Source organism: Zosterops lateralis, assembly GCF_965231275.1.
Source record: "Zosterops lateralis genome assembly, chromosome: 16".
NCBI classification, from domain to species: Eukaryota; Metazoa; Chordata; class Aves; order Passeriformes; family Zosteropidae; genus Zosterops; species Zosterops lateralis.
In genome coordinates, this window is record NC_139776.1 from 8,268,808 (window position 1) to 8,292,061 (window position 23,254).

The 23,254-nt window shown below is 57.8% G+C and overlaps 1 protein-coding gene and 2 long non-coding RNA genes across 3 annotated transcripts in view; 2 read left to right on the forward strand and 1 right to left on the reverse strand.

The window, feature by feature from the left end:
* The window catches only part of CTNNBL1 (catenin beta like 1), a 48,158-nt gene extending 44,015 nt beyond the window's left edge, over positions 1 to 4,143 (reverse strand). Inside the window, exon 1 of the mRNA XM_083872982.1 lies at positions 4,017 to 4,143. Within this exon, the coding sequence (XP_083729108.1) occupies positions 4,017 to 4,046 (30 nt within the window). The 5' untranslated portion in view covers positions 4,047 to 4,143. The remainder of the gene's footprint in view (positions 1 to 4,016) is intronic.
* A 10,796-nt stretch (positions 4,144 to 14,939) lies between these two features.
* LOC310916024 lies at positions 14,940 to 19,829 on the forward strand. The gene is made up of 2 exons (XR_014591249.1): positions 14,940 to 15,155; positions 19,692 to 19,829. It is a non-coding gene; the product is annotated as an uncharacterized lncRNA (long non-coding RNA).
* Positions 19,830 to 21,756: 1,927 nt separating this feature from the next.
* On the forward strand, positions 21,757 to 22,895 carry LOC310915996. The gene is made up of 3 exons (XR_014591244.1): positions 21,757 to 21,886; positions 22,030 to 22,173; positions 22,791 to 22,895. It is a non-coding gene; the product is annotated as an uncharacterized lncRNA (long non-coding RNA).
* Positions 22,896 to 23,254: the final 359 nt, after the last annotated feature.

Genomic DNA, 23,254 nt, shown 5'->3' on the forward strand with positions numbered 1-23,254 from the left:
ATAGAAGCTGGTAATAGGGAACGGGAGAATTATCTTTCCCTTGTAGTCCTCCCGTACTGGTTGTGTCAGTTTGCTGACATACCCTGAGCTGACACTCCCTGGGGCCAGGCCTTTGGGTACAGACTTTCCCCAGACACACCTGACACAGGTCCTGGTTTGTGCACAGACAGGTAAGGCTGAGGGCAGCAGGAGCAGCACCCTCGTGTGCCACGAGGGACAGGGAAACAAGGTCCTAAATCAAAGCACAGTAATCTGCCAGTGCCCCTGGGCTCCCTCCAAGCAGTGATTGCACATTAATATCAGGGTTAAGTACACCACAAAATCAAAATACACATTTCTCAGACTCCTGATTGCTTCAGCCTTCACCAAACATAAAGAAGGTTTAGAGAGGTCTCAGCAGTTTCCCATTACTAAGGAAATACTCAGGAGTTTCATATTACTAAGGTATCTGTTTTGTAAGTAACCTCATTACTGTGAAGCTCAGAAATTTTTTGTTAATGAAATCTGAAATAAATCTTCATAAATGATGCAGCTTCTTCTGTGCTCACATCCCAGCCCGCTCCAAAGAGCCACTCAGAAAGCAGCACAGCAGCTGTCAGTTTGGGTTCCTAATCTCCAGAGGAATCTTCAATGACTTCCTAATTTTGTTTCCAGTGTTTGTGATAAAACAGTCTACTATCAATCTCACTTTTCCATGCTTTTTTTCCTGAGGCGTGACACACAGCACTTCTAAATGGTGCAGGATCTGAGTGCTAAAAACTGGAAGAACTGCTACCCCAGGAAAATCAGAAATCTCAGAGACCCAAGAGCTCCAAAATCACACAAACTGAGGCAAATGCAATGACAGGTGCATATTGTACCCACATGGATATGGATTATTAATTTCAGAGGGAACAAACCCCTGTGCCCTCCCTTGTGAGGCTCTGAACCACCCAGGGAGCACATCAGGGAGGTGCAGGACAGAGATCTTTCTTGATACCCTCTGGTTTGGTGGTCAAAGACAATACATTGGGAAATAAATTAGAGATTCACTTGCCACCCCCTTGGTGAGAGCACCAAGACAGTTCTGGCAGCATGGAGCTGTATTCCCAGGAGCAGAGCCAAAGGATGAGGCAGACAGCTGAGCCAGTTCTGGCTCCTTGTTTTAACTGCCAGCAGGAGAGGAGCTGCTGGGGTAATAATGCTGTAAGTAGCCAACAACCAGCTCAGCTGAGCTGCCCCTATCATCAGGTGCATGCATTACTCCATAAATTGGCAGTGAAGTATCCATCCCAGCAGCAGAAATGATGATGTGCCCCCATGGATACACGGAGATCCATCCCCACACACACCACACTCGACCCCAACAGACAACGGGGAGATCGCCCAGCACAGCCAAGTCAGACCTCACCCCATCAGTTACTGCTTCTTCTGCTGTTTGATTCTACTGACATTCCATCAAAAAATTAGCCCTTTGTAATGATTGCTCACGGTGATGAAATCTGCATTTAATGAGAATTCAAATAATCTCCCTCATTCCCTCCAAGGACAACTGAAAGAGGACTCTGAATAGCCCCGGAGTTGGCTTTGTCCTCTTAATTACCCTCTGTAATCAGAGACCAAACACGGAGGATCTGGGCAAACAGCAGCAATATTTAATCATCACTTTAGACCATCTGCAACTGTTTTGCAGCAACACGTAAAGTTTATGGATTCCTGAGCTTTGTATAAACGGCCAGGTGCTGTTTAATTGTATTTTTTGTTGCAAGAGGTTTCTTTTTCCTGTTCTGGCAGACACTTGGTGCTGAATTGGTGGCACGGTGCCTGCAGCCTTCCACGCCAAGTTTGGCTCTGAGGGGGAACATCTTCTTACCGAAGCAAGGGCACAGATTACACATTTAGAGGAGAAAATTCAAAACAGTGTAAGAGAAAAGCAATTATTTTGGGTTGTGCTGAGGGAGGCTGAGAAGACCAACTCATTTGCAGCAAGAGATTAAAGTCAGAGAGCTGAGGCACCACGGCACCTCCCTGACAGCCAGTACCATCCCTGGAACGAGGACAATCAGAGAGACCTTGAGCCAGCCCACAGCTCAGCCCAGAGCAGGGAAGTTCCCAAATCCAGGGCAGGAGTGGGCCAGGAGCTCTGGGTGAGCTGCCAAGCCACCCTCCCCTGGCCAACTTCTTCAAGCCACCCTCCCCAAAGGCAGAGCCTGACCCACGGGATGGGAGGCAGTGAAATCTGCTGTTCCCAACCTCTCATCCAGAAATGCCCTTGCAGAAGGGAATCTCATATTTTCAGAAGCAGAGCTAATTGCCTGCCTTCTGGTCCTCCTCTTCTTTCACCTGTACTCACCCTTGTACCCAGTTCTGGAGGTTTGAATTCAGCACCACTGCCTTCCAATGCTCACTAAAGCATCACCTCAGTCAATGACACAAGAACCACCTGCCTTCAGCTGAGAGCCCAGGAGAGCACAAAGCCAGGAGAAATCCTTCAGGAACTATTTCAGCAGCTGGTTGAAAGCTGCAGAATGCTTTTCCCCACAGCTAAGGACAATTTCAGCAGCAAGAAATGAAATTAAAATTTAGATGCCCTGCAGCTAAGCAGCATTTCTTTATCTCTACAGAATACAGCCCCCGCTGTCACAAGCAATCACCCCTTGCCGTGCTGAAAGCTCATCCAAGGGAAAGCTGTACAAAATCCAAGTGAGCAAAGCAAGGCGGATGGACACTTCCCTCCAGAGTAAAGAGAATCCTGGGGAATTCACACTCTGAGAGCAAGAGAAAAACCAACTAACAGAACCCCAAACTGGAACTCAGTTAAAAAATGACAAAGTTTGTTCAGGTTTACCTCTCTGTGCTTTAACCTGCATCCCAGACGTGTAAGGGATGACACTGCTAACCCCCAGGTGGGGTGGAGAAGGCCAAAGGATGAAAGGAACGTAAGGAATGAAATTTCTAATTTGATTTTGAAAAATCACATTTTAAAATGATAGAGAAGTAGAGTAGATCCCAGACCAGCAGGGCTGTGCTGTGGGATGCAGCAGGATGTGGAAGGATGTTTGAGACAGAGCAAACCACAGAAGCAAACATCCTGGAGATTATCAGGGAGGAATCCAGGGGAGCTCTCAAAGACAGACTCCGCCCACAGCCGTGCCCCAGACACTTCAATACCATCGGGAAAACTGCTGAGAAACTTCTCAAACCCAGCAGGAACTTTCCCTTTTCACCTGAGCATCTCCAAACAACACACCCCCAACGCACAAACACGGAATGAACAGCAAGACACTCCCTTCACCTCCGTGCCCCGCGGAATGAGGCACACACCGGAATTCTGTGCTCTCAGCTCAGGAGCAGACCGGGCCACACTTACATGGCTGATAATGCCTTGGGGTGTTTTCCTCACCCATGGCTGAGAAATGAAGCAAAGCCCAACACAATCCCAGCCAAGATATCAAAACGTTATCGCATTTCACACCCTCGTTCCCAGTTTCACAGGGAACACCTGAAATCTGCTCCTGGGACAATAAATCAACACACTCGATACCCGCACGCAACGAGCAATCAATGACCGCAGGGCAGTGGAAGAAAACGCACCGAGTAAAGGAAAACTTAAAAAAATATTTTGATAAAAATGAAATTAAATTTGTTTTGTCATAAAACAGGGAGGAAAAACACCCTAGAACAGCCATGGAACGACTCATTCTTCGCTCCAGGCATCAATCTCCCTATCTGCGGCCGAAACGACAGCGGCAAAGCCGCGGTCCTGCGGAGCCCCCGGTAACCGGGTCCCACCGAGCACCGCTGCTCCCAAGAGAGGGAGAGACCCCCAAAACTCAGCGACACTTTCACCAGACCCCGTACGAGCGCACCGAGTGCGGCCGGGCAGGCCCCGCACGGCGGCCGCCCCAGGCCCGCGGCCGCACCGGAGCTGGAGCAGCATCGCCGCGGCGGGGCCACGGGCGAGGGCACCTCCGCGCTGGCGGCCGGAGCGCAGGGGACCGCGGCACCCCCAGCACGGCCCAAGCTCCCGAGCTCACCTGGTAGCTGAGCAGCTCCCCAACGTCCATCGCACCCACCGGGCCCCGCCACCGGGAACCTGTCGCAAACCACCGGGGCCGCGCGACACCTGCCGTAAGGCAGGCGGCGCAGGCCGGGTGGCGGGGCGCCACACTGCCGGAAAGCGAGGCGAAGGGTGCCGTGCCGGAAAGGGTGAGGCGGGATGCGCCACACTGCCGTAAAGCAGCGCGGAGCTGTCACGAATGGGAGCGGGCAAAGCGGGGCAACCCCGGGCCCAACCTCGAGGGTCTCAGGGCAGGGTTTGGGGACCTCCGACACGTCCCTCGGGGCCATGTGGTGCAGGGTAGGGAGAGAACGAGATCCCGACCCACCCCCGGTGACAGAGGGCCCTCCCTGCCCCGAGCACCGCGGGCGAAATGGGGACCGGGTGTCCCGTCCCCGCTGGGCCCCGGGAGCCGCTGTCACCCAGCGGGGGAAGCGACACCCCTTACAGCCCCCTCCCGGCGACAGCGACAATAATAATCAGCGTTTTCTCGTGACACATTTTCCATCACCTTCCATAAACGCTCCCCGGGCTGGGCCGTGCTGGGGAATGCGGGCGGCGTTTATTGACAAAGCGCTGCTATTTATACCCGGCGTCATTAACCGCTGTCACCTTGAGAACAGGCCAATAACCGGCAGGAGCGACGTGACGGCCCCTCTCTCTTCGCTGAGGTCGGGATAAATCGCTCTGTAATTCCACAAGATGCAGAACACCAGACAGACTGAGACATTTCTCAGTTTAACAAATAAGAATAATTATGTGAGAGTCAACTCGGCCGAAATCTTGCTGAATTTATTTCAACTATGCTTTAAAACGGTTTTGAGCTAAAAGAATTTTTCATAATGATCGCAGCTATTACAGTTATCTCAGCAGGAGTCTGGTTTGAGAAATCTCAGGAAATTAAAAAAATATATAATGTTTTTGAAGGAGTTCCTTGCATCCCCCGTTGTTTCAAGGAAATATAGTAGATTGGTCATGGCAAAATTAACTCAACAAATCTGCATGTTAAACATGAGATAAATAGAAGATAATTATTAGCTCATCTGGCTTTGGGGTGTTGAGCGTTCAGATAATTCCCCAGCTGTGAAACCACCACATTTGGAGACCCTCGAGGGGCACTGGCACAAACTGGGAACAGGATGCAGCTACTGGGACCTTGACCCCCATCCAGGGATAACCACAACGAGCAGGTGTAGCACACACACGGAGAGCAGTGGGGACAAGAGCTGACCATCCACAGACACACAGAATATGATGATGACCTGTCCCTGCCATGAGGCTTCCCCTCCACCTCATTCCCGCTGAGTGGAACAGCTCTGGGAGGAGCTGGGGGAAGGCAAAAACCATCAATGACAAGAAAAGCTCCAACCTGAGCACAGCGAGTGAGGCCGGAACCTTCGCCTCAAGCTTCTTGTTAAACAAAGAGATAGAAAATGTTCAATTCACCTCCCTGGCAGGACTCAAAGGCCAGGGGGAACACTCAGAAAAACAAAAGCAGGAATTTGAGGAACTGAGGCATCGCATTGCTGGGAAACCCAATTCTCATCCAGTCCTACAGGGCAGGATTCAATAACAGAATTTTTATCCAATAAGGTGAGTTAGAGCACAGGGACCAAATATTGAATTAAAAAGCAAAACCAGGACCAAAATCAAAGTATTAAAAAAGCTCTCAAGGAAATAAATGAAGGATGGAGACAAGCAGCTGCCCTGGGTGACACCAGCCTCTCCCAGGTGGAACATGCAACAAACTCGGTAAGGGGCTGAAGGCTCTGTAAAAGCTGGAGCAAATCCTGGGACTTGGCTTGGTCGAGAGAACAAGGTCTCCAGAAATCCTGGCTTCCTCTTTCCCAAGCACCCACCTTGCACAGGGAATGGGGTGCCACCCTCGGGGCTGACCATGTCCCCAGTCCTTTCCTGACACTTTTCCCCAGATGGGCACAGAGGAGCCAGGACACAACAGCAGCCACAGATGAGGAGAAGCCCCAGCCACTGCAACAGTCCCAGCATGGAAACACCAGTTCCTCATCCCAGCAAAGCAGGGCTGCAGGGGATGCTCAGAGCCATGGATGGGAGCAGAGGTAGGAGGAGAGGAGGAGAATCCTGGTTTAATTTTATTCCGAGTTCAGGTTTCAACCCAGATGCCTCGAGATCTAATTCCGAATAAATAATTGTACTGAGTAACCCAGGTCCCCCAGTGATTAACTAAACACACTGAGGCTCGCTGAAATTGAATTAGTGGTGTGCACTCAGCCGTTATTACCCTCCCCACGTCATGAATATTAATGAGGGGTTATTAAGAAATGTAAATGATGCCTCAGGGGGTTGGGAGCACAGGGGGTGCAGGGCCGCGCGGGCTGATATGACAAACCATTAGGAAAACAGCCTGATTGAAGCCACTTTTTAATTATGTCAGATCTTGCTCTTTGGCGGGTGCAGCCGCGTTTCCGGATGCTTTCGTCTTTATTAAAATGAAAAAAAGGGAACAAGTCAGAGCTGGAATGGGAAATGAGCCTTTGCATGGGGGAAGATTCAGCTGCCCAACAGCCTGGCATGTGGGGGTGACTGTGTCCTGCACCCCCCAGGGTCCCCCCCGGCTCAGCTCTGCCCAGGACACCCCCATGCTGACAGAGGGGGACAGTGGCATCCCCACAGCACCTGCACCCCGGCCCTGGACCCCCACAGCCCCCAGCTCCCCACCACAGCCCTGCTGCCTGCAGCCCCTTCCCTCGGTTCAGCCTGGCTGGGCAGTGGAGCGACTGCCACAGGCTCATGCATTTTAACAGGCTCTCACCGGGCTCCCCGCGCCGGAATGGGAGCTGACAGGGCCAGCTGAGTTAATCAGAGTGGATAATGGAGGGAAAGAGAGAAATCTCAGCCCAAATTGCTGCAGAAATCATGAGCCGGGACTCAAAACCATTGAATTAAGCTGGAATGATGCTTAAAGGGGAAGGCAGCAGTTCTCCCGGCCTGCTGTCCCACTGAGGCAGGAAAGGAGACTGGCCCCAGAGCCCCTGTCCTCCCATAGAGGGTAGGGTCTGCCAAACATTGAGGAGACCCTGTTCCACGGGAGAGTTGTGCCACTGGCACTGGGACAGGCATCTGGGTCCATCCAGCTCTGCAGCATCAGGGGGTCACGCATTAAACAAAGCAGGCCGGGGGCTGTTCTTTGGAGGGCACCATCAGATCAGATGCTTTGTTGTGGTGACGAGTATGGCACAATCCTGGACCTGCTCCACTATCCCAACACTCACTCCCCTCCGTGGCATCTGTGCTCACCCCCCGTGAGTATCAAAACCGGGTGCCTGGACAATGGGCATCCAATGGAATCGGATCCCTGCGACCCGCCGGCATCGCCGCGGTGTCACCGCAGACAGATGGAGCAGTCTGGGACAGGCACGCACACGGAGTTCGTTGGGATTCAGGTCTCTCCACCCTGATAGCTTCATAACACCAGGCTGCCGCTTAATTGCACCCGTAAGTGTTGGAATTACTGAAGGGTAAAATGCAAATGGTGTAACCTTTCCTGAGCTCACTCGGCACTGCTGTGCCGGCTCTCTGCCGAAGGGAGCTGCCTGAATCCCTTCCCAAAATTCCCTTAATTGCTCAAAAGCTGCTGGGAGATGCCCTCCCCAAGCCCCAGGAGGGAAAGGATAGACCCTTTGTCAGGGTTGTGTGCTGGTTCCCCAGAGCTGGAGGCATCAGAGGTGCCAGGGAAGCCCTGGGAGCTGCCACCTCCCCAGTCTGACCATGACACCCGTTCCAGCCCCACAGCACCATGACGGGCTGAGCTGGGGCTGTGAAGGTTGTAAGCATGGAGCAAAACACAGCCTGTGCCCTCCCTCTCCTCTGCCACTTTCCCACCCTGAAAGCCTGGCACAGCTCCTGGCCAGGTTCCCTACATGACTGGCCCTGGGGTCTCATGGTGCTGGATGCCAGGGCACAGCAGTGGCTGAGCCTGCAGCACAGCAGGAGCTGGAGAGGTCCAGTGCCAGCATGGGAACCCAGCTGTGGTATTGTGGTTAATGAGATTTTCATGAACCTACGGATCATTTGGTGGGAGGGGTGGGGACAGGCCCGGGTAATTAAAGGTTGCTGACCTGTGAAATCAGGCTGTGAGAAGCCAGGCACGGAGCCGAGATTAGATGGGGGTGGAGGTGGGAGGGAAGAGGAAGGTGCGAGGGGAGAGGGTGCTTGTGGTCAGGGTCTCCCTGCTCCCCACCTGTGCCGGTGCCACTCACTGTCCTGGTACAGCTGGAGCCTGGATGCTGAAGCAGCACCTTATTTATGGCTCTACTTCCCTGAGATAAACTCCACAAAGTGTGACAATCAAAATTAAAGATTTCTCCAGAAAGGCAGCCTAGGGGAAATCACTGCTGCGGCCAGTGGAAATTTCCCAACGGTGACTTTTAAATTAAAGGAGAAAAAAATTTCTTTAATTTGGCAGCATGCATGGGATGCAGCTCACTGGGCACGTTATTATCCAGCTCAGCAAATGCTCCCAGAATTCACTCGTGCTCCAAATTACCAATCTATTTGTGAGGCTACACATCCCCACCTGTGCCAGCATCAACCTGTACTGGGCGGGGGGGGGGGGGGGGGGAGGGGGCGCTGCATCCCAGCCAGGACTGGGTGTACCCTGTCACCCCAGAGCTAAGTCCTGGCAGCTGCCCCCTCCTCACACAACCCAGTTTTTCTGCCCAAGCTGGAGCAGCTGCTGCATGACCCCAAGGCCATGGGGAATGGTGGCGCAGGGAGTGCAGGTAGCTGTGGCCCTGCCTGCCCTGGCACAGCTCTTCCCCTCCCTCTCCCCCTGCCCCTTCAGGATGCAGCAATGAAATTATTTTTCTACTTGAGTAGTTTTCAATTTAGATTAAGAAAAATCTGCGCTCCGTTAGCGACGCCGCAGTAAATCACACGCGGGCGGCGCGGCACCGCCGCAGCCCCATCGCTTATCGCCTGCAAACCTTTTTCAGCGTTGACAGGCTCCAAGTGTGACATTGAGCAGGGCAGCAGCAGCCTGGCAGGGACACTGTGAAGGGTGGGGGACCCCCACCTGGCACTCTATCTGGGGAAATGCCCAGGGCAGGCAGGCACCCTGGGAAGGATCAGGCCTGCCACCATCCCATCCAATCCCTGCCAGTCCCAGCATGTCTTGACAGGACGCTGGGGCCACACCAAGTGCCTATTGCCAGCATTGCTCAGTGCTCCAGCAGCTCACCAAGCCCTTGCTCTTGCCCGTCACCCAACACAGATGTGACAGTGCCATCACTGGCTGCCCTGTGGCCACGCCAGAAGCAGGTCCCATCCTCACGCTCATCCCAGCACTGCCGCCATCCTTGTGCCAGCACCATCAAAAGGAGCATTTGACAGAAAACAAACCTTTTTTTTCCCTCTGGTTCCTGCAGCTCATTTATCGCTGGCGCGGGGCAGGCGGAGCTGTCAGCGCCTGAACCTCACTCATCCGTTTAACCTTGGGGGAAGAAACACATTTGTGCCGGATAACGTGCATCAGATGGTGGCACCAGGAGCGCCTGTAGCTGCTGCGCCTGATGGATGGGCTACAGGGGCCTCGCCTGACCTGTGCTTGTATGTTATCTGCATTGCTGCGGGAGGCTTTTCATCACGCCGACAGCTCCGGCAGCACCAGCCTGGCAGGAGCGACTCACCTCACCAGGAATGGCTGTGGGCACTGCAGCCAGAGGTGCCCGGCCCCGTGGCTGTACTGGCATCATGTCAACTGAGACTGTGAGCCACCATGCCACAGGACCTGTGTCAGGCTGGGCCTGTGCCAGACGCCTGGCTGCAGTGAGGCTGGAGGGACAGGGAGAGCAGAGCTGCTGCCTGCCATGCTGAGGGGACAAAGGACACACTCACTGCTGGCAGTGCCACCAGGCCAGCTGAAAGGAGAGTCCAAGATGCTGCACTTGTCCTTTGGGTGACATTTTGCCAACAAGGGGTCCTGTGACAGTGACAGAGAGGGCATGGTGCTGGGCAGCCTGGAGCCTCGGTGACGGATGAGTGCTGCCAAGTGCCGACACAAAAGCCATTTGGTGTAGGGAAATGATAGATGCTAACACTAATTTTAAGCACAGGCAGCCGAATTCCTCCAGACAGTCTCGGCACTCAGGATTTAGGGCACAGCTGCTGGGTTCAGATAAGGTGTGAAATCAGCCCAGCGTGCAGGGTGTTACTTGGTAATGAATGGCCGGTGATGGATGGGGGTAGCTCAGTGCTATAACCTCCACATTTGGAGCCTTTCAAATCTCTTGCCATCAATCCTGGTTGCTGCCAGGCACTGGGAGAAGAAGCCAGGAACTGGCAATGGGCACACAACCATGTTGGGTGAGTACAACAGTTTGGATTCTCCTTGCACCAGTGGCAGAAATGCCAGAGGGGTCAGGGAACAGATCCTGCCCAAGCTGGAGCAGTTACAGCTGGTTTCTCCAGTACCAACAGCAGCATGGCCCACATACCACCTCTCCTTCCTCTCACCATAGAGCATCAGCAGCTGCTTCCACATGCTGGCAGCAACCTGGTAAGGAAGGGGATGGTGAGCTATCCTGCCCTCCATGGGGACATCCCTGCTCACCCAGCACTGCCATGGAGGTGGTGAGCAGCCTCAGACCCACGTGGACAGCGCAGGGACAGCGCCAGCCCAAAATATTTATGGTGAAAGTGATGCTGGAAATGGCAAGTGCTGTGCTTGTCTGTAGCATTTAATCTTTCCTCTGACCTTATAAAAAAATCTATTTGTGTTGAGATTTTAAATTCACTTCCTAAATCATCCACTACAGGCTTCACACCATATTAATTCCTCCTCAAGCAAATGAGTTTGGTATTTGTTCTTTTCTGGTACTCAAAGCCAGAGTGTGGGAAGGATGGATGCCATGCTCCCCTCAGACCTAATGCCTGTGCCCCTTGCACCCCTGTGAACAATGTCACCCTGTGCACACACTCACCCCCACAAGGCAGCACATTTGAAGGGATCCCATCCCCTGCAGCTCACAGGAGAGCTCTGAGCAGGATGGTCACTGCTGTCACCTCCCAGGGAAAGGAGGAATCAGAGGTGAGGGTGAAGGCCAGGCTCTGCACAGAGCAGCAGCCCCCCCGGCACCCTCCTGCCTCACGAGTCAGGGACTGCTTTGTGCCAGGGGGACACGTGGCACTGCTGCAGGTGGAACAGATCTTTCAGAGGAGCAATCCAGCACCAAGCCATCAATCCAGAGCCTCTGTCTGCCAGGGTGAGACATGGGCAGTCCTGGTATTGTGCAAATCACTGGGATGCAAACCAAGTGCACCTGGAGAAATACATCAATGAATTACTGCTGATGAGGGTTACAGGGCGTTCCCAACTCACACGCTGCACCTGGGCCCCTCTTCTCCCTGGATCTAAGGGGAGGGGTTAATGATAAACCATGGTGTTTATCAGTCCCTGTGCAATAGGTGTGAGCAGTGTGAGCAGACAACCTGCTCCTGATTTATTGCCCTGGAAATGTTTTATTTAGGCGATGTATTTAAAGGAACTAATTAGAATTGTATTAATATTTATGGACCATATGGAGAAGCTGATAACTGCTATTGGAGGGTATTAGCTGTTATCTTACACTGGGCAGGACTGGGATGTTTGGAGGCAACTTTAATTGTGGTAAGAGCAGCCAAGGTCTCGCCAGCAGCCAGTGACAGCAGCCCACCTGTCACTGCATGGCCAAACCACGCTGGAATTAATAACTCTGCTCACATGGTCCCCCTGAGCAGCAGAGCATCCCTCCAGGCATTCCTCCACAGGGATGGGAGCCCCTGCTCTTCCAACGCCCTGGAGCAAAAGCACAGTCTCCATGCTGGACACGATGCTCCCAGTCCTGTTGCTGCCAGTGCTCCCATCCATCCAGCCTGAAGCGGGGCCCGGGAGGGGCCCCAGGGACAGGCAGCCCCAGCAGTCCCCGGCTCATCCATAACCAGCTCCCTGCCCGCGCCCGACCTCTCGCTATAGCAAAGTTCACATCAATTTTCCTTCCCCTCATTTGTCTGTAAACCATGAAGAAAAATCACCGCCGTCTGCCCGCATCAGGCCGCCGCCGTGATGTATGGCTGTAATAAAATCCCCATTTGGGGCGGCCGCCTTCCCGCGCCGCCAGCCAGGCGCCACGCGTGGCCGTGCCACCAGCCGGGCGCCACGAGTGCCACAGAGCCGTGAGCAGCCAGCACCAGCCCAGCCTGGACCCTTGCGTCTGGTCTTGGCTTCGCTGCATTATGGATAGGGGCTATTAGAGCTGCCACTGAGCAGCAGTCCCTGCGGGTGTTCAGGCAGCCAGCGCTGTTTAACCCCCAGATTGTGAGGGACAGCTCAAGGCGGGGCTGAGCAGGGCTGCAGCAGGCAGTACCCCCCTGCCTGTGCTGGGTACCCTCCTCACTCTGAGCTGTGGTCCTACCTGATCTCCCTCAGCTCCCCCAGCTCTAGGAACAGTGTGCTGGGATGAGGTGCCAGCCCGCTGTCCTTCCCCATACAGAAACTTTCCTGTTAGCACCCAGCAGCAGCCGTGGTGCCAGCTCGGGGCCAAGCAGTCCTAGAGCACAGTGAAGGTGTCCCTGACTGTTGCTCCAACCCCCATCCAACTTGCCCTTGAACACTTCCAGGGATGAGGCAGCTACATCTTCTCTGGACAGCCTGTTCCAGTTCCTCATTGCCCTCACAGGGAAAAATTCCTTCCTAATCTCTAATCTAACCCTGTCCTCTGCCAGTGGGAAGTGATTCCCCCCTGTTCTGCACTCCATGTCCTTGTCCAAAGTCCCTCTCCAGCTCTCTTGGGGCCTTTTCAGGCACTGGAAGGTGCTGTAAGATCTCCACTGAGTAGTCTCTTCTCCAGGCTGAACACTCCCAGCTCTCCCAGCCTGAGGGCAGAGGTGTTCCAGCCCTCGGAGCATCTCCGTGGCCTCCTCTGGACCCGCTCCAGCAGCTCTATATTCTTATGCTGGGTCACCCTCGGGGACGGGGATGGGGCAGCGCTGCCAGAGCCCGGCAGAGCCCGGGCCCGCTCCCGGTCCGCTCCGGCGGAGCAACAGCCTCCTCTGCCGGCCGCCGGGAGGGATCGGCACCGGGACCAGGACGGGACCGGCCCCCGAGCCGCGACACACGGCGGGAGGGGACGGGGAGAGCCGCCAGAGGCACCGGCACCGGCTGGGAGGAGCGGCGGGAGGGAGGTGGATGCAGTAGGGAAGGGGCTGCCCAGACCAGGGGGTCCATTCCGCACAGCCCAGTGGCGGAGGGCACGCCAGGCTGGCACTGCCATGTGCCGCACGGCTGGCATGGGCCAGCGCTGATGGCACTCCACGCCGTGTGTGTCACACAGCAGCCGGGGCAGGAAGAGTGCAAGGTCTCCCAAAGAGCCCGGGGCCGCCAGCATCAGCCAAAGGGCCAGGACTGCTCGGGAGAGGCAGGTGACCCCTACATCACCACCACTGCACTGTGGCACATGCCACATCGGGGCAAAGGTGTCACCCAAAGGGACCCCATGTATGTGACCAGGCTGCTTTCAAAGCCCCTGGTTCCTGTTCATGTTTCCTTTTGCTTCAGACCCAGAGTTCTGGCAGCACCAAACACATTCGGGTGCTCAGAACAGGGATGACGCACACAGGAATTTCCAAGTGGGAAAGTACAATCGTTGAGCTGTAAAACCCTGGATGAGGCCACAGAGGTCACACTGGCTTCAGCATAGATGCCTGCATCCTGGCAGGCTGGCTTTGTCACCACTTCCCAGGCAGGGTGTGTCCCTGGTGTCCCTCCACACACCGGGACCCCAGCTGAGGCCATTCTCCAGCTCCAGCACAAGACAAGTCTCTTCCACCAGCCCCCCAAAAAGTCTGGTTCTGTCCCTCTCCACTCCTGCAGGCCCAGCTGTCCCCTGTTCTTTGCTGCAGCCCTACCAGTCCCCTGTTCTGCCCCACAAACTAGGCTGCCTCTGCCCAACTTGCCGGCAGCACCTGCAGCACCTTTGCCATGCGGTGAGGCACAGAGAGCTATGCCTGCATGGCCGCAGTTCAACAATGAGAGAAGCCTCAGAACAGCCCACTGGTGGGGCTGCAGTCCCTTGACCATGCCCCTGTCTGCATGGAATGGGATGCAGGAAGCAGAGGTCCTGCTTGGCAGGGTCTCAGACACAGCAGTGGCAGCACCCTGGGTTCCCCAAGAGCAGGGAGCACACCTAACTCTTGGCATGGTCACCCTTCACATGCTCAGTTGGGCTCCCTCTGACCCCCCACACTTTTGACCTTGAGCATCCCAGGGTCACCTCTCACCAGTCTGGAAGCATGGGGAGGTGAGGCAGCCCCAGTGCTGACCCCGCCACAGCACCCATCTGCTGGGACATGTCTGCAGCCAGCGACGTGTCGGCACTGAGCCACCAGCCTGTCCCCACGGAGGAATGGTGCTCAGCAACGGGTGTACCCAGCCTTGTGTCTCATGGAGCCTTCCCACACCCTGCTCCCCCTGAGGCCACGCTTACCCTCCAGAACCCAGCCAGTTGTCCCCTGAGGCTCCATCAGCAGATGTGGCATAATGCAGGCACCAGGCCAGGATCGGGACAGGCAGGATCTCTGGGTCTCTGGGATGGGCACAGCCCAGCAAACCCACAGCCCCATGTCACCCCAGTGACACACTGCCAGGACAGCAGCCCCCAGGGGAACATCCTCCTGAGCAGACCCCTCTGGGTTCCTATCCCACAAATTAATCTGGTCACTTGTCACAGCTGGGTAGTTCTGTGCTCCCCATGACTCTAAGGTGACCCCATCCCATGGCCTCGTCTCCCTTTTCCCATGAGGTTGCTGAGGGTCCTTCCCCCTGCTGCAGCTGGGTTGCCAGGGCTGGACAAGGCCAAGTAAATAATTTCTCAGGCCGTCACTGCCTCGGGCAGTGACACGCAGCAGCAGTGAATGTTTTGGCACACGAAGGTTTTGCGCATGGCCCCTCCCCAGCCCCACATAGATATAAACCCCGCCAACCCACACTGTCCATCCATACCTGTGGCATTCACCAACATGAAGACCACCATCGTTTTGCTCCTGGGCATCCTGGCCCTATGTGCCCAACTGCAGGCAGCCCCTACGGATGATAAGAACCATGGTGAGTGCTGGGGGGCTTGGGGTGGATGCCTTGGAGCACTGCGGGGCTGACTGGGGCTGGGGTCCCACATGGAACGAGCAGGTAGGAGCAATCCCACAGCACAGAGCCAGGCACATCCTGAGCTCTGGAGCATCCATGCACCACTGAGGCTGTGGCTGTGGCACAGAGCAGGGTCACTGAGGTCTGTGCTGCAGGGGCACTGTGGGCAGTGGGGGGCTCGGCAGTGGCAGGACGTGGCAGTGTGGCAGGAGCCCCCAGGAGGTGCACAGCTGGACCTGAGGGGCCGTGTACCAGTCCGTGCCCATGGTGTGGGGGCCCTGTGCTGCCAACTGAGGGGCCCAGTGTCTCCAGAGGATGGGGTGTCCCTCTGTGTCCCTGTACTTGCTATCCCTGCTCTGTGAACAGTATTCCACCAGGAATGCTGTCAAAGCAGCAGGAGGCTGGTTCACTGCTCGGGGGCACCTCAATGTGCCTCTTTTAATCATTGACCGCATTGCCTCAGTAGTCAAGAGACGTGACTCCAGCACCTTCCCTGCTGCCATGGAGGAGCCACAGTCACCCACGAGACTTGGACACAGCCACCGTAACCAGGCTCAGTGGTGGTGGGTACAGCTCCTGAGGGATGCAGCAGAGATTAGCCTTTGGGGTGTGCTCAGCCAGGATCATCCCTGACCATGGGGACAGCTGGCAGACCCCTGTACTCCTCACAGCCATCCTCAGCCTCTGCTGAAGCAGCAGGGTGGGGACACCAATTTCCCAAATGCTGGGGACAGGAGCCAAAGCATTCCCGTCTCCCAGAAGGCAATGCCAACTGCGTGGGCTGGAGCTGCTGGCCCTGCTGCCAGTTTGCTCAGCCCCCCTCCAGGTGCTCCAGCTGGCTGGGGGCAGCTTCAGCTGGATTTTCCCCTCAGCAGCCAGCTGGGCACCTTGGAGCTGAGGCACAACTGTGGGGAAAACCACTGGTGCCCACACTGCTCCTGCCAGCTCTCAACTTCCCCTTGGTTTTCCCTTCATCTCCTTCCATAAGCCTTCCATTTCTGGGCTCCCATCTGCTGTCATCCAGCTGCTCTTGTGCGGCCTGGCTGCTGGCATCCACCCTCAGAGCCTCCCAGTTCTGGCTGCTCACTGCCAGCACCAAGGTCACCCCACACTGGGGTCACCCCATGCTGGGGCAGAGTTGTCACAGGGTCAGATCAGGGCAATGATGATCAAAGACAGCACCAGCACAGGGCCACAGTGGGACAGCAGTGACCCTGATGCCTTGGGAAGGCATCAGCCCTGGCTGAGCAGTGTGGTACTGGCAGCAGTGCTGCTGCTCTAGAGAAGCTGCTGCTGGGTTCAGATGGACTCTGTCTCTGTGCAGCACAGGTAGGGATGGTGCAGTCCCTCCTCTCCATCCTGGTGCCCAGCTGTTATCACCCCCATGCCACCCTGGCCAACACAGCACTGTGCTCCAGCCCTGTGCAGGGGGCCACTGGGCTGTAAGACGGTTGTTTTCATTCCTGGCATCCCGATGCTGGCCCTGGGCCCACTGTGGGAGCATCCCAGCCAGCCTGAGTGTGGCAGGTCCCAGCAGCTCCTCAGCAGGTTCCCAGCCTGGAAGGAGCAGGGAAAACGGCTGCCTTGATGATCTCCCTGCCACCCCAGGCCTCTGCCCATGTGTCACTCCCACAGCCGACAGCGGTGACACGAGGTGTGGCAGTGGGGCAGGCGGCTGAGCACCGGCTCCTGTTCCTGCATAAACACCCGGCAGGGAGGGGACCACAGGCAAAGGCAAACAGTTACTGATTTACTGCCACGCCGCAGCGCCACATTGTTGACTGTGGGGTTAAATTACCTGGAGACGGACCCCGGCAGAGCAGACGCCAGCTCGTGACTCAGGCAGGGATCATGTCCTGGCCCCTGCACCCTTGGCCCATGAAAATTTGCAAGATGCCCGGAGCTAGGGCTGCCCCGGCCAGCAGCAAGGGCACGTCACCAGGAACAGGGCACGTTTCATCCTCCTGCAGGAGGCTGTGGAGGACATGGGTGCTGGTAGAGTGGCAAATGCTGATGTGAGCAGGGCAGCCATGCCAGGTGGGCGAGCTGGGTCAGTTCAAACCATCCCCAGCTTGACATTGCCAGGGGCAGTGAAGTGTCCTGACCCAGCAGACGTGCCATGGGAAGGGTATCCTAGGCAGGCTGAAGGGGCTGGGGTCACAGAGCCCATTCCCAGAGGACTGGGAGTCAGTGACTCATTCCCTGACAGCCACCACACAGATGGTGCTGGTGGATGGTCTGTCCACATCCCCAGTGCTGTGGCAGGCTCTGAGGATGGCAGGGTCCATGGGACAGGGCTGAGGCCGGGCAGGAGCTCCTGTGGCTGTGGGAAGGTGCAGGGCAGCCCCGGGACAGGCTCCTGCCCAAGGCACAGGTAGCCTGGAGGACCCTTCACTTGAGGAACAAGAGCTGGAGGAGAACAGTGGCTGGAACAGGAGCAGGAGCTGTGCGAGCAGCAGTAGAGCTGAGCCACAACGCTGCCTGCACTGCTGGTTCCTCTCGGCCTCGGGTGACCCGGGCCAGGGGCTCCATTGAAGCTCATGATTGTAGCTGGGGCAGTGCAGGGTGAGTCTGACCAGGGACGGGACATGTCCCCGGGGCACTCGCGCCTGCCTCGCTCCCTGCGAGCGGCACCCCTTCATCCCCAGGCCGATCGCCAGGCAGGGCCACGGCCACCCAGAGCCGCGGGGGGCTCAGAGCGGGGCTGTCCGGGGTCCGGCGTGCCGGGGCCGTGCCCAGGGGCGCTTGGCTGCTGTTCCTGCCGGGCGAGTTCTCGGCATGGCCGCCCAGTCTCCTCGAGGCTCCCCCTCCCTGGTCGGCAGCCAGCAGCAGCAGATACCTGATACTCGGGTTGTGCAAGCGCGAAGGGGGAGCCTGGCCCTGCCCGGCCCTTGGGAGCCACCCGGAAGGCCGAGCCCGCCGGCCCCACCTGGAGAGGAGCTTAAAGGCCGGCCGGGCGGCCACAGCGCAGCCGGTTCCTGCACCATGCCCGCGGCCCGCAGCCTCCTCATCTTGGCGGGATTCCTGGCTCTCTGGGCAGAGCTGCCGGCAGCATCCGCCCAGAATGACACCAGTGAGTATGAGCGCATGGCCCAGCACGGCTCGTCAGGGCACGCCCGGCGAGCGGCCAGCATCCCTCCCTCCCTCCCAGCCCCAGGGCAGCCGGCGTGGGGGCCGCGGCGAGTTCCAGGCTGTGCCCGGCGCGGTCGGGCTCGGCAGCATCCCTGGAGCCAGCCCTGGGGCCGGGGCAGCATCTCCCGGAAAGGGACGCAGCCCTGCTCGCCCTGCCCGGCGCCGGCCGCCCCGCGCCTGCCCACGCCCCCACCTTTGCCTTGCAGCAAAAGCCGGCGTGTGCCCGAGCGCGGCGACGGATGCGGTGAACTGCACGGTGGGGTGCCAGTCCGATGCTGACTGCGAGAGCACCCTCAAGTGCTGCCCGGCAGCCTGCGGCAAGGCCTGCCAGAAGCCTGACGGTAACACTCCCTCCTGCTCCTGGCCGGGCTGCCCAGAGTCGGTGCCACTGCCACGAGCCGACAGCCCGTCCCCGCCGGCAGTACTGGTGCTCCAGGGAGCGGTGGTGGCCGCGGGCCTGGGTGCCCGACCTGTGTTCAGCTGCAGCACGGGCTTTGGGGGCTGCGTGGAAGCCCAGCAGGCTCGGGGTGTGCTCATGCTGGGCCATGCTCACACCTTCTTCCTCTCAGCAGTGCAGGGACTGTGTGGACACCCCCAAATGATGCAGGGGCTTGGGTCGAGGGTGGGGTCTGCGCCGTTCCCTATTGCAGCCCTTGTTGCCTGCTCAGCCTTGTAAGCAGCTGCCAGCCCAGGATGTGGGCACGTTCTGTGCCGAGCACACTCACCACAGCTGTCCTTCTGGACAGTGACCCAAGGAGATGGGTGCAGGAGTTGTAATCCACAGCTGCAGACAGATGGATGTGACCTGGAGGCTCCAGTGCCTCTATGGCTGCCTGCAGGACAGCACTGGCATGATTGCACCACAGTGGAGGGCAGCATGGTGCAGAGCCACAGCTCAGTGACAGTGGCAGGCAGTGGGACAGCAGGGCAGGGGCCTCACACTGCTGGGCAAAGGCTGTTTGGGGGACATGTGATCCTGGCTGAGGCCTAGGCTGTGCCCCCACGCCATGAACAAACATCCATGGCAGTTATAGAGGACAGCAAGGCCAAGGCCTCCATCATGTCTGCATGTTGCAACTGTGCATCCTGTGCCAGCCATGTATCCCTGAGTGGGAACACTGGGCATAGGGACAGCTGGGGACCACTGTGCCATGTGGCCTTCCTGATGTGTCCCCATCAGGTCCAGCTGGCAAAGAGCACCAACAAGCAGACCTATGGGATGGGGGAAATGCCGGGTACTATGATGGTCCCTCCTCCATGGCAGATAGGGGCCAGGGCCATGCCCACAGCTTTGGGAGCTGCAGGGTGGGCCCTGCCCCCCATGCCAGGGCCAGCAGGTCTCAGCCATGTTCATTTGCCTTTCAGAGAAGCCTGGCACCTGCCCACCTGTCAACCCAGGCATCCCTATGCTGGGCGTCTGCACCAACCAGTGCAAGACTGATGCCAACTGCTCCGGGGTCCAGAAGTGTTGCAGGAATGGCTGTGGCAAGGTCTCCTGTGTGACACCCATCCACTGAGGTCAGTTGGGTGCATTGCAGCCCCAGGGATCCCACAGCACCATGGCACGGTGCCTGTGCACCCATCCCACTCACAGCCTCTGCTCCTTTGCAGGTGCAGCCGCCTCCTGCCAGCCCAGCCACAGGGAAGCTGCTGCCCAATGCCCATCCCACATGTCCTGGTCCTGGTCCTGCACCGTCCCCCAGGCTTGGAGCCTTCAGCCTCAGTTTTCTCCCTGGGGTTCTCTGCTCGGTGTGAGCCCCCTGCACTCTCACCAATAAAGCAGCTTCTCCCTGTCATGCTGTGGCTGCCTCTCCATCCCACACCTTGGTCGCCTCTCTGTTCCATGCTGTGGCCACCTCTCCATCATGAGCCATGGCTGCCTCTCCATCCCTTGCCAGGGATGCCTGGAAGGACTTCACACAAGCAGCAGCATCGACTGACTGTGATGCCTCCAAGGGTTCCCAGCCTGTGCCCTGCCTGGTGCTGTCCCATGGGTTCATGGCCCCAGCTATCCCTGCACTCTAGCTCCACCACCCTGGGTCCTCCAGCATGCTCAGAGCACAGCTGTTGAGGTGCAGCTGTGTCTGTGTCCCATCAGAGCAGAGGTGCTCTCTGCTCCCTGCTCTGCAATGGCCAGGGGACAAACAGCCTGCAGTGTGTGCCCATACACGAGCATCACCCAAACTCCTCCTGACCTCTGCCCTCCCAGCCTGGCCATGGCACCTTGCCCACAGCTGAAGTCTGAAGGAGCTTTCAGCAGGGCAACCCACATGCCCTGGTCCCATGCCTGCCCCTGCCAAATCCCTCTCCACCTGCTCAAAGCTGGGCTCCTCCTCCTGTTCTGCCTTCCCCTGGCACTTCCTGATCTCCACAGGTCTCCAGGGGCCCTGTTCCTCCCATACCTGCCTGCTCCTGCTCCCAGCCCCTGGGATCAGAGCGTGTCCCTCCTGCCTGAGAGGGGCTGGCACCCCCAGAGCCCCCACCCTTGGCAGGGGACAGAGCAGAGCCATCCCCTGGGACTGAGTGAGCCCCCCACCTTGCCCAGCACTGCCCAGTGTCTGGTGCTGGTTCCCCCTCTCTCTGTGGTGCAGGTGCAGGCTGTGCCAGCACCACAGCTCCACAGCAGCTCTCCCTGCTCTACATGTGCCAGGAGGGACCCAGTGGGCACTGGAGACTGGGACAGGACACTGCTCCTGTGTCCCATTCATGCTCACAATGGTGTGGCTCTGGAAGTGCTGTTCAACCCTTGGCCCAGCTGCTCACAGGTCACCAGTGACCTGGAAAGGGAGCTGTGGATGTGCCAGCCATGGGCCATGAGCCCAGCACTGCCCCGGGAATCTCCCCCAAGCTGAATTGTTCATGCCCAGCACTCCCACAGTTCCGAAACTGTGCTGCCATGTGAAGGAGCAGCTTGGCTTGGCCAGCCCCCACTCCAGCAGGGTTTAAATCCCAGCCCATTGCCCAGAAGCACATCGATTGCAGCATGATGCTGTGCCATCGCACCCTTCTTCTGGAGCTCCTGGCACTGCTCACCCTGGCCCAGGAGCACAGTCCCAGGGACCAGGGCACTGCCCTCACCTTCACTGCATCCCCACAGGGGGCTCTGCAGGGACGCTGGATCCCCACTGCCCCGCCTGCCCCCCCCAAAGGGGGTGAGTGCCCGGTGGGGGCGAGCGGGGCTCCTTGGCCCTCCAGACTGTACTGCCTCTCCGACCATGGCTGCCCTGGTGCTGAGAAATGCTGCCAGATGGGGAAGGTCTGGACCTGCCTCCTGCCCACCACAGGTACTGTTGCTCACTCCAAGGGATGCCAGCACAAGGATCAGGCAAGGGGTGGGATATGAGCTGGTGCCTGTGTTGGTGCCCCTGGAGCAAGCCCTGCTCCGGGGACACAGCTGCATGGAGCATCTCTCTCTGCAGAGAGCCCGGGATACTGCCCCCGTGCTGGCAGTGCCATCGGGCCAAGCTGTGGGACAAGATGTCACAACGACACTGCATGCAGCTCAGGGGAGAAGTGCTGCACCCGTGGCTGCTGCACCCGCTGCATGCTTGCTGAGCCAGGTGAGGTGTCCTGGAGATCCCCGTGCCAGGCTGAGGATGCCCTGGGGTAGCCTCAGGGGTCTGCAGCCCCCACTGAACTGTAGGGGAGTTGTGAGCAGTGGGGCCAGGCTGGCTGCATACCAAACTCCGAGCCTTCCCTCCAGCCAAAGCTGGGTTCTGCCCCCGGAAGCGTGCCCAGAGGAGAGCTGCTGCCTGCCCCAACCGCTGCACCGATGACCGGGACTGCCCTGGGGAACACAAGTGCTGCTTCTCTGGCTGTGGGTTGGCCTGCACTCCTCCGGACACAGGTACAGCCTTGCCAGCCCTCTCTGATCCCCACGTCCAGCCCGCCACAGCACTGGTGCTAGCCTAGCTGCCCCCTGGCAGAGCCCAGCATGTGCGCAGCTGTACTGCTGGACAAGCCACAGCAGCTGTGCCTGGCCAAGTGTGCAGCTGGTGGCATCCATCCAGGCCCCAGGGAGTGTGTGCTGCTGGCTGCAGCTCCCCATGCCTCCCCTAGGCACAGCCAGAGCCCTCAGGAGTGCCCTGCCAAGAGCTGGCCCTAGGGGTGCTGTGGGAAGGGATCCCCATGCCCAGCTCCTCCATGATGGGTGGGAGATGGCTCTGAGTGTGTGAAAGGCTGAACTCTCTCCTGACCATCCCTCCTGCACCCCCCCTAAGACTACATGCTGCTGCAGCCAGAGAAGGGGTTTTCCTCTGCCACTCCAGCTACCAGCTGGCATCCCATATTGACTGTGACTGGTCTCACTGGGTGAGACTGGTAAGGGTGTGAGGCTGAGGTCATTATGGTGCTATGGGAAAGGAGATGGAAGCACAGGACAGGGACAGGATGGAGACTGAGGCCGTGCCAGGAGCAGGACTGGGGACAGAATCCCAGCACAGCCACACTCCTCACTGTCACCAGGGAGCCACCGTGCTGCAGTGAAGCCTGGCGTGTGCCCCGTGGTGCTGCGGGGCTCCTTGGGGCCCTGCCTGGAGCAGTGTGACACCGACAGTGACTGCACTGAGGATGACAAGTGCTGCACCACCGGCTGTGGCTACATCTGCAAACCACCCACCAAGGGTAAACCATCAGCACCCTGCGGGGCCAAGACCCCTGTGCCACCTCCCTACCTGTCATCATGACCCTTCCTGGGGGCAATGGGAAGCTGGGGACTGAGCTGCTGTCTAATGGGGCAGGAGTTCAGTGAGGAGCTCACCCCTGCAGGCAGGGCAGCTCCCTCACCCTGGAGGGGTGCCCTGAGCCCCTCACCCCTTTCTCTCTCCACATGTGCCAGCATGGCCAGGTCTCTGTCCCCCTGCAGCAGAAGGTGATGGGGCAGCCAAGTGCCTCCTCCTGTGCCTGCAGGACAAGGACTGTCCCCTTGG